Here is a 15452-nt window from a genome sequence, read left to right as displayed (position 1 = left end):
GATAATAAAGGAATAATTCATAATAACAGAAATAATAAAAATAATGACGAGCCGAATAACTGAATGCCCGAACGTGACCCGCCATTGAGATGAAACCAAGACCATTATATATTTTACCTTTCACGATAAATAATAAGAAAACAATAATGATAGCAAAGAAAGAGTAATAATGAAGACATATTGATGGAGGAACATATATCGCCGAGCCGAATATAGCAGAGGCAGCGAGGCACCCACCATTGAGGATAGACTATAGTAATGATTATTTTTTTCTAGTCTAAAGAATAACTAATAAATAAATAATAATAGTAATAATAAAGAAATAATAACAGAAATAAATAAAACCGAACCGAACTCTACCTGACCCGCCATCGAGGTAGAGAGAGTGGCTTGGACGGATATTAAACCGCCACATTTTTTGCCTATTTTGACCTCTTCCTGACCTCCCACGCCCACGCCCGCCCCATGCTGACCCCGTGACCTTCTCCAGCGTACTTTTGACCCCGGGAGTGACCTGTGGGGCGCGGAATTACCTCAGGGGAAGGCCGTGAAGTGAGTGAGGGGTCAAGCCTGGGTCATTTTTTCCCTTTCTCTTCGGGATTTTGGGGTTTTGGGGATGATTTTGGGGGATTTGGGGAGAATTTTGGGGATTTTTGGTCTGGGAAGGTATATTGAGAGTTGGATTTTGCTTCGTTTCTTTTCGTTATGTTTTTCGTATGTTATCTGTTTTTCTTCGGGTTTCATTTTTTTTCTGTGTTCTCTTTTCTCTGTGTTTTCCTTTCTCTGTTTTCTCATCGTGTTTTCCTTCTGGTTTCTGGTTTTGTTTTGTTTTCCTCTGTTTTCCTCCTCCCAGCATCTTTATCATCTTTTTCCTCTCCTCCTCCCAGCATCTTCATCTTTTTCCTCTCCTCTCCTCCTCTTTCATCCTCCCAGCATCTTATCAACTTTTTCCTCTCCTCTCCTCCTCTTTCCTCCTCCCAGCATCTTCCTCATCTTTTTCCTCTCCTCTCCTATGCCTTCATCTTTTTCCTCTCCTCTCCTGTGTTTCTCCTCCTGTTTTCCTCCAGTGTTCCTCCTCCTCCTGTTTTTCTCCTCCTGTTTTGCTATCCTCCTCCCAGCATCTTCATCTTTTTCCTCTCCTCTCCTGTGTTTCTCCTCCTGTTTTCCTCCAGTGTTCCTCCTCCTCCTGTTTTTCTCCTGTTTTGCTATCCTCCTCCCAGCATCTTCATCTTTTTCCTCTCCTCTCCTGTGTTTCTCCTCCTGTTTTCCTCCAGTGTTCCTCCTCCTCCTGTTTTTCTCCTCCTGTTTTGCTATCCTCCTCCCAGCATCTTCATCTTTTTCCTCTCCTCTCCTGTGTTTCTCCTCCTGTTTTCCTCCAGCGTTCCTCCTCCTCCTGTTTTTCTCCTCCTGTTTTGCTTTCCTCCTCCCAGCATCCTCGTCTCCTCTCTTGCTTACGTTTTCTGGCACGGTTTATGTTTTTCTGTGTTTGGGTTTATTCTTTGGGTGTTATTCTTGTGTTTTATATCTTGGAAAAGTATATCAGAAGGGCCGTTATGTGTTATCTCCATGTTTTAAGCCTCCCAGCATCTTCAGCTCACCTCTAGCTTATGTTTTTCAGGGACGGTCTATGTTTTTCTGTGTTTGGGTTTATTCTTTGGGTGTTATTCTTGTGTTTTATGTCTTTGAAAAGTATATTAGAAAGGCCATTATCTGTTATCTCCATGTTTTAAGCCTCCCAGCATCTTCAGTTCACCTCTAGCTTACGTTTTTCAGGGATGGTCTATGTTTTTCTGTGTTTGGGTTTATTCTTTGGGTGTTATTCTTGTGTTTTATGTCTTTGAAAAGTATATTAGAAGGGCCAGTATGCTTTATCTGTGTTTTAAGCCTCCCAAAGGAAAGAAAGGAAAAGAATAACAAGTACAAAGACATTTAACCCAAGAATAAACAAAGAAAAAGGAAAGCAGTTAAACAGGAAAAGAGGAATAAGTCTTAAAACCTTACCCATCCTTACCTTATCCTAACCTTACCTTGCATCCTTACCTTATCCTAACCTTACCTTGCATCCTTACCTTATCCTAACCTTACCTTGCATCCTTACCTTACCTTGCATCCTTACCTTATCCTTACCTTACCTTGCATCCTTACCTTACCTTAACCCTACCTTGCATCCTTACCTTATCCTAACCTTACCTTGCATCCTTACCTTACCTTAACCCTACCTTGCATCCTTACCTTATCCTAACCTTACCTTGCATCCTTACCTTAACTTAAACTATATGCGTGCCTTCCCCCCCCCAGAGATGAGCAGCATGGAGGGCTCTGAGCCGGGGAGCCCTAACGGGGACTGGGACGACCCCGCCAGCCCCGCCGCCTCTGCCAGCCCCATGAGTGTGGACGGTCCCGCCAGCCCTGACAGACCCAACAACCCCGACAACCCTGCCAGCCCCGACGGTGTGGAGGGTCCCACCAGCCCCTGGCCAATGAGCCCCGATGGCCCCGCTAGCCCCGATGGCCCTGATGGCCCTGCTAGCCCCATCCCTGACAATCCCGCAAGCCCTATCCCTGATAACCCCGCCAGCCCTGAGAGCCCCCAGAGTGATAGCAGCTCTGACGGCCCCGAGAACCCCGAAGACCCCGAGAACCCCGCAAGTCCTGAGAGCCCTGCCAGCCCAAAAAGCTCCAGTGGGGCAAGTTCAGCCAGCCCCAGGAGTGGTGACAGCCCCAGCCCCGCCCCATCAGCCCCGACAAGCCTCCAGCAGCGCCCCCAGACCCCAGACGAGCCCAACCGCACCTCGGGGCACACCCACAGCCCCCGCCACAGCCCCCAGGACCCCCGCAGTCACCCCGCCCAGGACCCGAGGGGCATCAGGAGTCAGGCACCTCCCGGTAGCCCCAGCCCTGACCCCCTCCAGGCCCCGTCCAGCCCCGCACACAAGGACAAGGAGGACAGGCTTTCCGAGATATCTGATGGAGATTCCTCGGTGAGTGTGTGTGTGTGTGTGTGTGTGTGTGTGTTTAATTCATTCACCTCCCTTCTTTTCATCCTTTCTCTTCTTCCTTCCTTCTTTCCTTCCTTCCTTCCTTCTTTCTTTGCATGTGTGTGTGTCTGTGTGTGTGTGTGTGTGTGTGTGTGTAGAATTAATAGTATTAATTAACATATACATATTTTATTATTATTATTATTATTATTATTATTATTATTATTAGATATACAAATGCTATTATTCTTTCTTATAATCATTCATATACAAATCTTATCAGCGTAATCATCAGCCATTTTCATCCTTTATAGCTGAACTGTGACCTTGAAGAAGAGGACGAGGCATCGCGAGGAGGAGGAGGAGGAAGAAGGGAGGAAGAAGAAGGAGAGGAAGGAGAAGAAGAAGACGATGACGCAGAAGCCCAACACAGAAAAACACAAAAAGCTGTACGCAAAAACAGAAGAAGAGCGCAAGAAGAAGAGGAGGAGGGGGAGGAAGACAAGGAAGAGGAGGAGAGGCGGAGGAGGAAAGGAGGAAGAGGAAGAGGGGGGCATGGGGGGGGAGGAGAGGCATCCCCCCACCCCCCCATCAAGGGCAAGAGAAGGAGTGACGAAGGCCTGGGACTGAGAGATGAATTGGACTTTGAGGCGGAGAAGGAGAGCGGAGAGGAGGAGGGGGAGGAGGGAGAGGAAGGTGAGAGAGAGAGAGAGAGGAATAGAGAGAAAGATGAGAGAGAGGGAGAGAAAGGAGAGGAAGAGAAGGAGAGAGACAGAGAGAGAGAGAGAGAGAGAGAGAGAGAGAGAGAGAGAGAGAGAGAGAGAGAGAAAGAGAGAGAGAGATAGAGAGAGGAGAGAAGAGGAGAGGAGAGGAGAGGAAGAGAGAGAGAGAGAGAGAGAGAAAGTGAAATATATATAACTTGTCTTCTTTTTTTTCCTCCTCCTTCCTTCCTTCCTCATCTTCCTTCTCCTTTGTATTCCCTCCCTTCCTTTTTCTTCTTTTCCTCCATTTTCTCTCCCTTTTATTCTTCTTTCTTCCTTCCTTCCTTCCCAACATTATTTTCACTCCCTATTCCTTCCTTCCTTCGTTCCTTCCCTCACCCCTCCCATCTTCTGTTTCAGGGGAGGAAGGGGAGAAGGGTAAGAGGAAGGCTGACCCAGAAAACAGAGAAGATGGGGAGCTGAGCGATGACGACGAGGACGACTCCCTTCTACGCCAGGAACCCAAGACTGTGTGCAGGTGTGTGTGTGTGGGTGTTGTTCATTCTCCTTTTATTGATGTGTGTGTGTGTGTGTGTGTGTGTGTGTGTGTGTGTACACGTGCCACCTGAGAGCTGTCTGAACTGTCTTTCTTAAGGATTCTTAGGCGCAATTCAGTGAGAGTTTGGGTTAGGTCCCTACTAAGGTGAGGTTAGGGCTGATTTAAGTCCCCCATACAAGTTCGGGGATGAATAACTGGGATGAATAACGAAACATCAGATCGATCCATCTTGGATCCCTTTCTGATGTGACCCCTAAACCGGAAACAATGATGGACCCCAAAACCCCCATTCCGAGCCCTCTGGCTTCCCAACACACCACCACACCGTCACTCCCCCCCAAGATGATCCTTTTCCATCTATGTCCACAACAATGCTAAGTAAGCTTACACTAGAAAAACCAGTTAATAAAGGGCAACTACGCATTTTTTAACCTCTCAGTGTTTTATATAAAAAAATATATATTTTTTTTTTCCATATGAGTGATCTAAAAGTAATTGCCTTACACACGCAGGTTCTTCAACAAGGGTCAGTGCACATGGGGTACCAATTGCCGTTTCCTCCACCCCGGGGTGTCCGACAAGGGGAACTACAACATGTTTGCCCCGCCCAAGCCACAGTCCACCACCGACAAGGAGGAGGACAGCGAGAGGGGCAGGGTGAGTGGGGGAGAGAGAGAGAGAGAGTATATGGTAGGTAGTGTTAGTGAAGGGAGAGTTTTTTTGTGTCAGAGAGAGAGAGAAGGAATGAATGAGAAAGGAAGAGATAGGAAGGAATTAGAAGAGGAAGAAGTTGATAAGAAATAGAAGGATTGATAGATAAGTGAAGAGAAGAGAAAGAGAGAGAAGGAATGAATGAGAAAGGAAGAGGAAGAAGTTGATAAGAAATAGAAGGATTGATAGATAAGTGAAGAAAAAGAAAGAGAATATAGACGAAGGATTGAAATTAAGGAAAGTTAACCAAAAGAAGATGAAAACTAAGAAAGAAAGAAAGTGAAATAGAAATCAAAAGAAAACTATAAGAAACAATGTAGGAAGAGTATAGAGTTAACCAAGAGAGAGAGAGAGAGAGAGAGAGAGAGAGAGAGAGAGAGTACATCATGACCACTAACACTAACACTAACCCCCTTCCCCCCCACAGCCCCGGGAGGTGAGGCGCTTCATCCCCGAGCCTTCCCCCTTCGAGTCAGCCTGGGAGCGCGGTCTTCGCCACGCCAAAGAGGTACCCACTCATACCCCTGACCCTTCATCTTCCTCCTCTTCTTCTACATCATTCTCCTCTCCTTCCTTCTTTCTTCATCTTCCTATTCTCTCCTCCTCCTCCTCCTTTACCCTTCATCTTCTTCATCTTTTTTCTGCATTGCTCTTCTCTTCTCCTCCTCTCCTTCCTTCCTTCTTCTCCATCTTCTATTTCTCTCCTCCTCCTCCTCCTCCTCCTCCTCTGTCTCTCTCCCTCTTCTGCTTCTTTCTCTCCCTCCACTCATATGAAGAAAAAAAACAAATAATGAAATAAACAAACAAACATAGATAGACAAACTAAACACACACACACACACACACACACACACACACACACACACACACACACACACACACACACACTTAACCCACCCCCTCACCCCACCCCACCCCCTCCACCCCCCAGATGATGAAGCGGGCCAACAAGCGGAAGGAGACGGATGCGGACTTTGAGGAGAAGCGCTTCAACCTCAGCTTGGGCCAGGCCGAGCTGGACCGCGAGAACGACTACTACACCCGCCCCGCCTCACCCGTCTTCAAGCAGCCGGATGAGGTGATCGACGCCTACCTGGACCCCTATGAGAAGCAGGCCATCCGTCACTTCAGAGGAGGTGAGGAGGAGGAGGAGGAGGAGGGTGGAGTTTTGTCGTCTTCTCAGTGGAGCAGTTTTAACAGGCTTTCTTTTTTTCTTTCTTTCTTTCTTTCTTTCTTTCTTTCCCTTTAACTTTCTCTCTCTCTCTCTCTCTCTCTCTCTCTCTCTCTCTCTCTCTCTCTCTCTCTCTCTCTCTCTCTCTCTCTCTCTCTCTCTCTCTCTCTCTCTCTCTCTCTCTCTCTCTCTCTCTCTCTCTCTCTCCCCCTTTCTTTCTTTTTTCTTTCTTTCTTACCTTCCCTGTCTCTCTCTCTCTCTCTCTCTCTCTCTCTCCCTCTCCTGTATTTCTCTTCCCTGCCTTTCTTTCTTTCTCTCTCTCTAACCTTCCTTGTCTCTCTCCCTCTCCTGCATTTCTCTCCCCATCAATGAAGCACCCTGTAACCTCCCCTTCTCTCCCCATTTAATCTTCCCATCTCCCCCACAGTCCTCCCCACCCACCTCCACATCTCTCTCTCCCCCATTCTTTCTCCCCCTATTAGTGATACAGCCTAAACCCCCCCCCCTTTCTCCCTCCCCCCCAGGCCACTTTGAGAACTTTGAGGTCCGCTACAATGTGGACACTCGGTACAGCAACATGCGCGGGCACGAACGGTCACGCCGGGACAAGTTCGAGAGGGAGGTGTCAGAACGCATCCAGCGGCGCCCCCGAACGGCCTCCGGGGGCGACGAAAGGTAGGCTGACAGGTTAGGTGACGGGGGAAGGAGGAGGAGGAGGAGGATGCAGGGAAGAAGAGAGGAAAGAAAAGAAGAGGGGAAGGTATGCTATGGAAAATGGAAGAGGTAGAAGAGGAGAAGGAGGAAGGAAGAGAAAGAGGAAGGAAAGGAGGAGGAGGAGGATGCAGGGAAGAAGAGAGGAACGAAAAGAAGAGGGGAAGGTATGCTATGGAAAATGGAAGAGGTAGAAGAGGAGGAAGAGGAAGAGGAGGGAAGGAAGGAGAGAAGAGAAGAATGTCCGTTACTGGTACAAGCTTTTTTTTATTTATTTATTTATTTTTATTTATGTATATTTTTTTGTTACTAATCTATCACACCGTCACCCCCCTTAACCCCCCCTTCCCGCCCTCCCCCAGGTACGTGCGTGGCCGCGGGGTGTGGCAGGACGACCGCTACCTGGAGGTGACGTCGGGCGGTGCCGGCGGCGGCGGTGGAGGAGGAGGGCGTGGAGGCGAGGCGGAGGCGTGGGCGGACCCCTGGGCGCGGCGGAAGACTCCCCCGCGCCTCACCAGGAAGAAGAAGACCTCCAGGACCCGCAGCTACTCCTCCGGCTCATCCTCGCACTCATCCTCCAGGTATGGGCTGCAGGGTGATGTGCATTGCTTGTATCTGTAGTTAAGGGGTTAGGTCAAGTTAGGTCATCTTCAAACACATGATAGCCAGCACCTCATGGTATAAATCAACAAAAAATGACCTCACTTTGTTGTTTAGAAAGTCTCAGTAAGGAAGCATATATGAATATATTATCATCCCTATACTGTACTGTCCAAATCCCTTATGCAAGAGTTAACCATCATCTCCATTCTTTCATCCCCTTCACTGGTAAACTCTGGAGCAGCCTTCCTTCATCTGTATTTCTTCCTGCCCATGACTTGACCTCTTTCAAGAGAAGGGTATCAAGACACTCTCCACCTGAAATTGACCTCTTTTGGCCACTACTTTTATCTTTTATTAGGAGAAGCATTTAGCGGACCTTTTTTCCTACACCTTTTTTTATGCCCCTGAGCTGTTTCCTGTCAAATATATATATATATATATATATATATATATATATATATATATATATATATATATATATATATATATATATATATATATATATATATATATACAGTAATCCCTCGTGATATCGCGGTTCAGTTTTCACGGTCCCGGTATTTCACGTTTTTTTCTGTAAGATCTATTAATTTTGGTATCGCATAAATTTTCGCCATTTTGCGTCATTTCGTAGCATTGTTTATGAGTTTAAATCTCGCGTGTCACGATAGAATGGCCGTACGTACCGATTCAGCCAATCAGAGCGTCGGTGTTGTTTTCTCGGCCGCTGATTGGCTGTTGTGTTCTAGAAGCACCTCACTGCTTGGCTCAGTAAACACTCAAATGAATTAATAATATACGGGATGTGTATGGATGGATATACACCTGAATATTAACACAAAGGGGAGAGACGAGAATTCACTAATACTTGATGGTTGGGTGGAAGACGGGCAATGTGGTGTTCTTGCCTTTGAAGGGCCAGTAAACATTGATGCCACGGGCCGAGTGCAGTGTTGCCAAACTCTCGTACTCATCGCATTGCATTTTTTCGTAGTTTACCACCGATAACTACCACAAAAACACCACTCGCCCGCCAACCACCACCGCCTACGCACTCACACTCACCACAACCAACCACAGAGTGAGTGTTGAATTATTACAGTCCATATTTATTTTGTGATTTATGTGTATGTAAAACTATATAACAATGCTTAGAAATCCCCCCCCCTTTTCTTTTTTTTTTTCGATCGAGATGGTAGAACAAAACCCTATTTTCCCTATTTGATTATAATCCCGCCGATCGCGGATTCGCAGATCACGGGAATCTCGCGGAACCAAATACCCATGAACAGCGGGGGGCTTCTGTGTATATCTCTCCCTCTCTCTCTCTCTGTCTCTCTCTCTCTCTCTCTGTTTTTGTCATCTCAAGGTTCCATCCTCAGCCCACCCTCTCCCTCTCCTCCGCCACAGCAGCCGCAGTCGCAGTGGCAGCAAGTCTAGCCGCACCACCCTGGTCAGCCGCAGCAGCCGGTCGTCCTCACACTCCCCCTCCCTCTCGCCTGGCCCACGCAGAGCAGCAGCCGCCAGGATACCGCCAGGTGAGGGATTTTTATTTCATATATTTATTTTGTTTTATTTTTATTTTATTGAAGGTGGTGGCTGTAGTGCTGGTAGGCTCTCCTGAGGGGCAGATTTTGATGTGTTTTACTTATTTCTTATTTTTTATTTTTCTTCTACTACTACTACTACCACTACTGCTACTATTATTACTACTACTACTACTACCATCACCACCATCACTACTATTACAACTACTACTACCACTACTACTACTACCACTACTACTACTACTACTACTACTACTACCACTACTACCACTACTACTACTACTACTACTGTTCCCTTCCCCCCCAGGCCGTGAGAAGGGTGGGGTACGTCAGCCCCCTCCCATGCGGGGCCGGGTCAGCCCCCCAATCATGCGGGGCAGATCCAGTCCCCCTCCCATGCGGGGCCGACCCAGCCCGCCCCCCGTACGCGGCCGACCCAGCCCCCCTCCCATGCGGGGCCGTGTCAGCCCGCCACTCATCCGGGGCCGCCCCAGCTCCCCTCCCATGCGGGGCAGACCCAGTCCTCCTCCCATGCGGGGCCGACCCAGTCCCCCACCCATGCGAGGGAGGGTCAGCCCCCCGCCCATGCGCCTCCGCCCCAGCCCTCCACCATCCTCCCGCCAGCCCCTGCCCCGCCGGCCTGAGCCCCGGGACCCAAGGTGAAATTCAGGGGAAAGGGAGGGAGGGAGAGAGAGTAAGGGAAGGAAGGGATAGAGAGAGGAAGAGAAGGGAAGGGGGAGAGAGAGAAGGGAATGGAAGGGAAAGAAAGTGGAAGAGAAGAGAAAAAGAGAAGGAGAGAGAGAGAGAGAGAGAGAGAGAGAGAGAGAGAGAGAGAGAGAGAGAGAGAGAGAGAGAGAGAGAGAGAGAGAGAGAGAGAGAGAGAGAGAGAGAGAGAAGAAAAAGAGAGGAGTGGAAAGAATGAGAGAGGAAGAGAAGGGGACGGGAAGGTCAAGAAAAGAGAGAGAGAGAGAGACAGATAGACAGAGAGATGCCCCCCCTATACCACCCCCTACTAACCCCCCCGCCCCCCTTCCCCCCCCAGGATGGACCGAGGTGAGCGCGTGGACCGGTTTGGGCGCATGAGGAAGGCCAGCCACCACAGCTACTCCAGGTCAAGGTCGCGCTCCAGGTCCAGGTCACGCTCCAGGTCAACCTCCAGGCCGCCACGAAGGTCAGTTGGTTGGGAGGGTCAAGAAGGTCACTGTTGTTGTTGTTGTTTGTTATTGTGATTTTTTTATCTTGTATTTTTCTCTCTCTCTCTCTCTCTCTCTCCATCCATTCTTCCTTCCATGTTTTCTCTTTTCCCTCCAATATTTCACTCCAATCAACTGACCTTCTCTCCCTCCCCTCTAGGGTCGGCCGAACTTTCTCCTCCAGCCGGTCAAGGTCAAGGTCCGCCTCCCAGTCCAGCTCAGCATCATCAAGGTCGCACTCAAGGTCAAGGGGTCGCACCATCTCCAGGTCAAGGTCGAGGTCACGCTCCAGGACAACTTACTCAAGGTCGTCCTCAGCGTCAAGCGTGGAGAGCCGGCGGAGAGGTGTGTGTGTGTGTGTGTGTGTGTGTGTTTTTTTTCTTTTTTTGTTTTTTTTTTGTGTGTGTGTGTGTGTGTGTGTGTGTGTGTGTGTGTGTGTGTGTGTGTGTTAGTAAATGTCTTTCTATGTCTTTTTTTTTTCTATTTCTTTTTTTGTTGTTTTTTCGTTTGTGTGTGTGTGTGTGTGTATTTATTTTGTTCTTGTGTGTTCGTGTGTTTGTTATTTATTTTTCTCTTCATCCACTTTCTCTTATTCATTTTTTCATCCACTTAATTCTTTTTCATTTTTCATCCACCTTTATTCTCCACTTCCTGTTATTCATTGTCTTCTTCATCCGCCTTCTCTGTTATTTACATTTCCTCCCCTCACCCGCCGTCTCCGTCCCTTCCAGCCATGGGTGAGAAGAGGCGGATGACACAGGGCACCGTCTCCTATGGGCAGGCCAAGAGTAAGGCCATGGACCCAGTGAAGGTAAGCACTCTTTTTATTGTGAGTCTTTGCAGAGACCCGCATCTGGATCTTCAAGTCCCCGGTGCTCCCTGTCTTACTCTGTGGCTGTGGGACTTGGAGAGGTGGATTGATGCCTTTGGTAATAAATGTCTGCACAGAATCATGGGAGATCGCTGGAATGACTGGACACTGAATGGGGACTTGGAGAGGTGGATTGATGCCTTTGGTAATATATGTCTACACAGAATCACAGGAGATCGCTGGAATGACTGGACACTGAATGGGGACTTGGAGAGGTGGATTGATGCCTTTGGTAATATATGTCTACACAGAATCACAGGAGATCACTGGAATGACTGGACACTAAATGGGGACTTGGAGAGGTGGATTGATGCCTTGGTAATATATGTCTACACAGAATCACAGGAGATCACTGGAATGACTGGACACTAAATGGGGACTTGGAGAGGTGGATTGATGCCTTTGGTAATGAATGTCTGCACAGAATCACAGGAGATCACTGGAATGACTGGACACTAAATGGGGACTTGGAGAGGTGGATTGATGCCTTGGTAATAGACTTCTATGCAGAATCATGGGATATCACTGGAACGACTTTGTTTCAAACCGGCAACTACTCCGTGAGACTGATTCCACATATATTACCTGCATAGTCCGTCAACGCCAACTCCGGCTATACGGGCACGTGACATGTTACCCTGACGCTGATCCTGCTAGGAGGTACTCCCCCCTACCGACTCCCTCCCTCACCATTCCTTCCTTCCCTTCCAGCTCTCGGGCCAGAAGCAGCAGATCAAGCTCACCCTCAAGGGCCCAGCAATGAAGCGCCTGGAGAAGCCCGTACTGCCCCAGGAGGACGACAGTGAGTGCTTCTACATGTCAGGGGGAGAGGGGGGAATTAAGTGAAGGGAAGGGGAGAGATTGAGTGAAGAAAATACATAGAAAATAAATAAATCTACAGAAATGCATACAAAAAGACTCCCTCTAATAATCCTATCATCCCATTTCTTCCTTTCCAGGCGGGGAGTCAGACACAGGCGGCCCCAAGCTGATCAGGAAGAGGAAGGCGGAGAGCCCTCTCCCCGAGGCCCCGCCCCCACCCAAGGTAACGACCCGGGATGCTGTTCGGGGCCTATCAGCTTAATTTATTTTCCCTCGATGCCATTTTGCTCCTCTTCTTCTATCTTTTCTGTCTATCTTTCTAAGGGTATCTTCATGCTGACCGCTTCTCTGAACTGGGCATTACATCAAGCAGTTACCATACCTATGTCATCCTTATAGTCACTTCATATAAAGCTAAACGAAATGTCGATGTTTACCAGAATATCTACACACCTTCCCTTCTCTCTCTCTCTCTCTCTCTCTATCTCTCTCACACATTCCCCTCATCACCGCCCCCTCCTCCTCTCCAGATCACGCCCCGCTCGCCCCCGCCCGCCCCACCCCCGCCCCAGATCAGCAAGAAACCTCAAGCCAACAGACGCGAGGAACTCCTGAAACAGCTCAGAGCGGTGGAGGACGCCATTGCCAGGAAACGTACCAAGCTGCCCACCTAGTGTACGTATGTATGTGCGTGTGTACGTATATATGTGTGTGGGTGTGTGGGTGTTTCAGTATTATCTTTTGACCTCTTCCTTCTCTCTCTTAACTTCCCCTTCCTTCCTTTTTAGTATGAGGTCATGATTATCGGATTTCTCGAGGTCATTTTACAAGATTATATAGTGGAATTGTGTTTGTATTTACTTATTTGTAGTGTGTGTGTGTGTGTGTGTGTGTGTGTGTGTGTGTGTGTGTGTGTGTGTGTGTGTGTGTGTTAACCTATTTGTATTGTGTGTGTGTGTGTGTGTGTTAACCTATTTGTATTGTGTGTGTGTGTGTATAACTCCTCCCTTTTCATATCCTTAGGAATTGACCTTCCCTCCCCTCTTATCACCTCTGTTAACTCCCTCCCTCTCTCTCTCTCTCTCCCTTCTTCAGGTTAGCAGTGTCATCTTCATCAGGGAACCCAGACAGACAGACACCATCATCACTCCTCATCCTCCTTCTACACAGCCGCACCTCAACCACACACTGGCCTGAACCGAACCAGCTGACTGGCTGTGTGGTTGAAGGCTTGCACCACCACCACCACCAACACCAACACCATCGACAGGAACTGGAGGTAGACGTATGAATCACCAGTTAGCCCAGCCAAATGATCCAGTTAGACCCTTGGAAGAGCCCGGTTGTATCTACATAGGCCCACTTAGCCCAACATCAGATCTGGTCAACCCCTCAGAAGCCTCACTCAGCCCCAGAGAAAGCCTGGTTAGATCTTCAGAAGCCCAGTCAGCCCCACATGAGGTCTGTTCAGCCCCATACAAGCTTCAGTCAGCCCCCAAGAAAGCCTGGTTAGATCTGCAGAAGCCCAGTCAGCCCTACAAATGGTCTGGTCAGCCCCAGAGAAGGCCCGATTATGTCTACAGAAGCCCACTCAGCCCTACAAATGGTCTGGTCAGCCCCACAGAAGCTTCAATCAACCCCAGAGGAAGCCCATTTAGATCTCCAGAAGCCCAGTCAGCCCCACATGAGGTCTGGTCAGCCCCACAAGCTACAGTCAGCCCCTTAGCCCTGGGTCTTGTGGCTGTAGGAGAGGAGTAGTAACTGGTGTCTGAATGGTCTACTACTACCACCACTGCTACTACTACTACTACTACTACTATGACCTGCCATTTTTTCTTCTTTTTCTGCGGTTTTTCCTTTCCTCTTCATTTCTTAGGGTGTGTGTGTGTGTGTCTGTCTGGTCATCATTGCCATTTTTCACTTGACAATTCATCTTAAGAGTAGATTAAAACCTCCTCCTCTTCCTCTTCCTTCCCTTCCCTCTCCTCCTCCTTCTCCTTCTCCTCCTCTATTTCCCTTTCCTTTCCTCTTCCTCCTCCTCCTCCCCCTAGTGCTGCCTTATGCGAGGTGCTCAGCTCAGTGCGACTCCTATAAGCGTGGCGGTGCTCAGTGAAGGGACTCAGCACACTCACCACCACCGCCGCCACCACTGGTTCTCATCGACTCTGTGCAATGGAAGAAAGAAAGAAAGGAAGGAAGGAAGGAAGGGAAGGAAATGAATACAAGAAAGAATTAAGTTGTGTGAAAGAGGGAAAAAGGAGGCGCAAAAAGTGAAAGAAAAGAGAGGAAAAGAAAGAAAGAAGGAAAGAAAGGAGGAGGAGGTAAGACAGTTTCTCCTCAGCTGAAGAAAAGAAAGAAAAAGATAAAAAGAAAGAAAGAAAAGATGAAAGAAATGAGACTTGAAAATTCCTCGGCTAATGAAAGAAAGAAAACTAGATAAAAGAGAAGAAGAAGAGTGAGTTTCAATGCTTCAGAAAGTGCCAATCAGTCAGTCAGTCAGTCAGTGAGTCAATGTGTTCAGTTTACATTCCTCCTCCTCCTCCTCCTCCTCCTCCTTCTTCTTCTTTGGTAATATCAGATGCCACGAAGGAAGGAAGGAAAAGAAAGAAAGAGAAGTAAAGGAAGGAAGAGGAAGAGGAAGTGGAAGTGAAACCAAGGAAGGAAGACAAAAAAAGAGGAAGGAAGGAAAAGAAAGAAAGAGGTGAAGGAAGGAAGGAAAAGAAAGAAAGGGGTTAAGGAAGGAAGGAAGGAAGGAAAAGAAAGAGGAGTAAAGGAAGGAAGGAAAGAAGGAAAAGAAAGAGGGGTGAAGAAAGGAAGAGAAAAAGGAAGGAAGGAAGGAGAAGATGAAAACCAGAAAGGATAAGGAAAAAAGAAAAGAAGGGAGGAAGAGGAAGGAAGGAAAAGATAGAGTAGAATGGAAAGGGAGGAAGAGCAGAAACAGGAAAAGAAAGGGAAGAGGAAGAAACAAAAGAAAGCATAGGATAAGAAAGAAAGGAGAGAGTTAGTGAAAGTCAAGGAAATTAAACACAGAATAAGGAAGAAAGGAGAGAAAGAAGAAGAGGAAGGAAGGAAGGAAGGAGCAAATGGTGTGTGTGTATAACTCTTACTTATCAATACAAGAAAGAAGATGTAAGAATTCATTGTAGTATCATTATTATTATTATTATTATTATTATTGCCAAGGCTCATAAAACATGTCGCATCATCCACCTGCAATTTTTTTTATATACTTTCCATCTTTTTTTTTATGTATAGACGCGATTTTCTGTGCGCGAACCTCATCGATTTTTGCCATACGTACATACATATATATATATACATGTGTGCGCGTTTTTTTACTGTGGCTGTGTGTGTGTGTGCGTCATTGTCTGTAAGCAAGTCTAGGGTGTTTGTTTTGTTTTTTTAATATTTACGGAATTATGAATGAAAACCCCAATCAGTTTCTCTAAGAGGATCGAAGTCTATTCAAAATCTATTCTAACGGGATCGGAGTCTATTCAAAAAGTATTCTAAGGGGATTGGAGTCTATTCAAAATCCATCTAAGGGGATCGAAGTCTATTCAAAATCTATCTATTCTAAGGGGA

The 15452-nt window shown here is 47.5% G+C and overlaps 1 protein-coding gene across 4 annotated transcripts; it reads left to right on the top strand.

The window, feature by feature from the left end:
- The first annotated feature begins 351 nt into the window (after positions 1-351).
- LOC126986479 (zinc finger CCCH domain-containing protein 18-like) lies at positions 352-15074 on the top strand. Of its 4 annotated transcripts, none has more exons than XM_050842697.1 (19): positions 352-552; positions 2299-2981; positions 3293-3674; positions 4100-4217; positions 4751-4895; positions 5377-5457; positions 5881-6085; positions 6645-6795; positions 7194-7412; positions 8429-8515; positions 8848-8972; positions 9289-9640; positions 10024-10152; positions 10335-10519; positions 10906-10985; positions 11757-11847; positions 12005-12090; positions 12398-12542; positions 12963-15074. In XM_050842697.1, the coding sequence occupies exons 2-18, from the start codon at positions 2301-2303 to the stop codon at positions 12539-12541; spliced, it is 3261 nt and encodes a 1086-aa protein (XP_050698654.1). In that variant the 5' UTR covers positions 352-552; positions 2299-2300; the 3' UTR covers position 12542; positions 12963-15074. The 4 variants fall into 4 exon arrangements, with proteins under 4 accessions (XP_050698654.1, XP_050698653.1, XP_050698656.1 ...); XM_050842696.1 differs by having other exon boundaries at positions 8845-8972; XM_050842699.1 differs by lacking the exon at positions 8429-8515.
- The last annotated feature ends 378 nt before the right edge of the window (positions 15075-15452 follow it).

Source organism: Eriocheir sinensis, chromosome 61 (assembly GCF_024679095.1).
Source record: "Eriocheir sinensis breed Jianghai 21 chromosome 61, ASM2467909v1, whole genome shotgun sequence".
Taxonomy (NCBI): Eukaryota; Metazoa; Arthropoda; class Malacostraca; order Decapoda; family Varunidae; genus Eriocheir; species Eriocheir sinensis.
The sequence above is the reverse complement of the archived record's forward strand: the minus strand, read 5'-3'. Positions and strand labels throughout refer to the sequence as shown.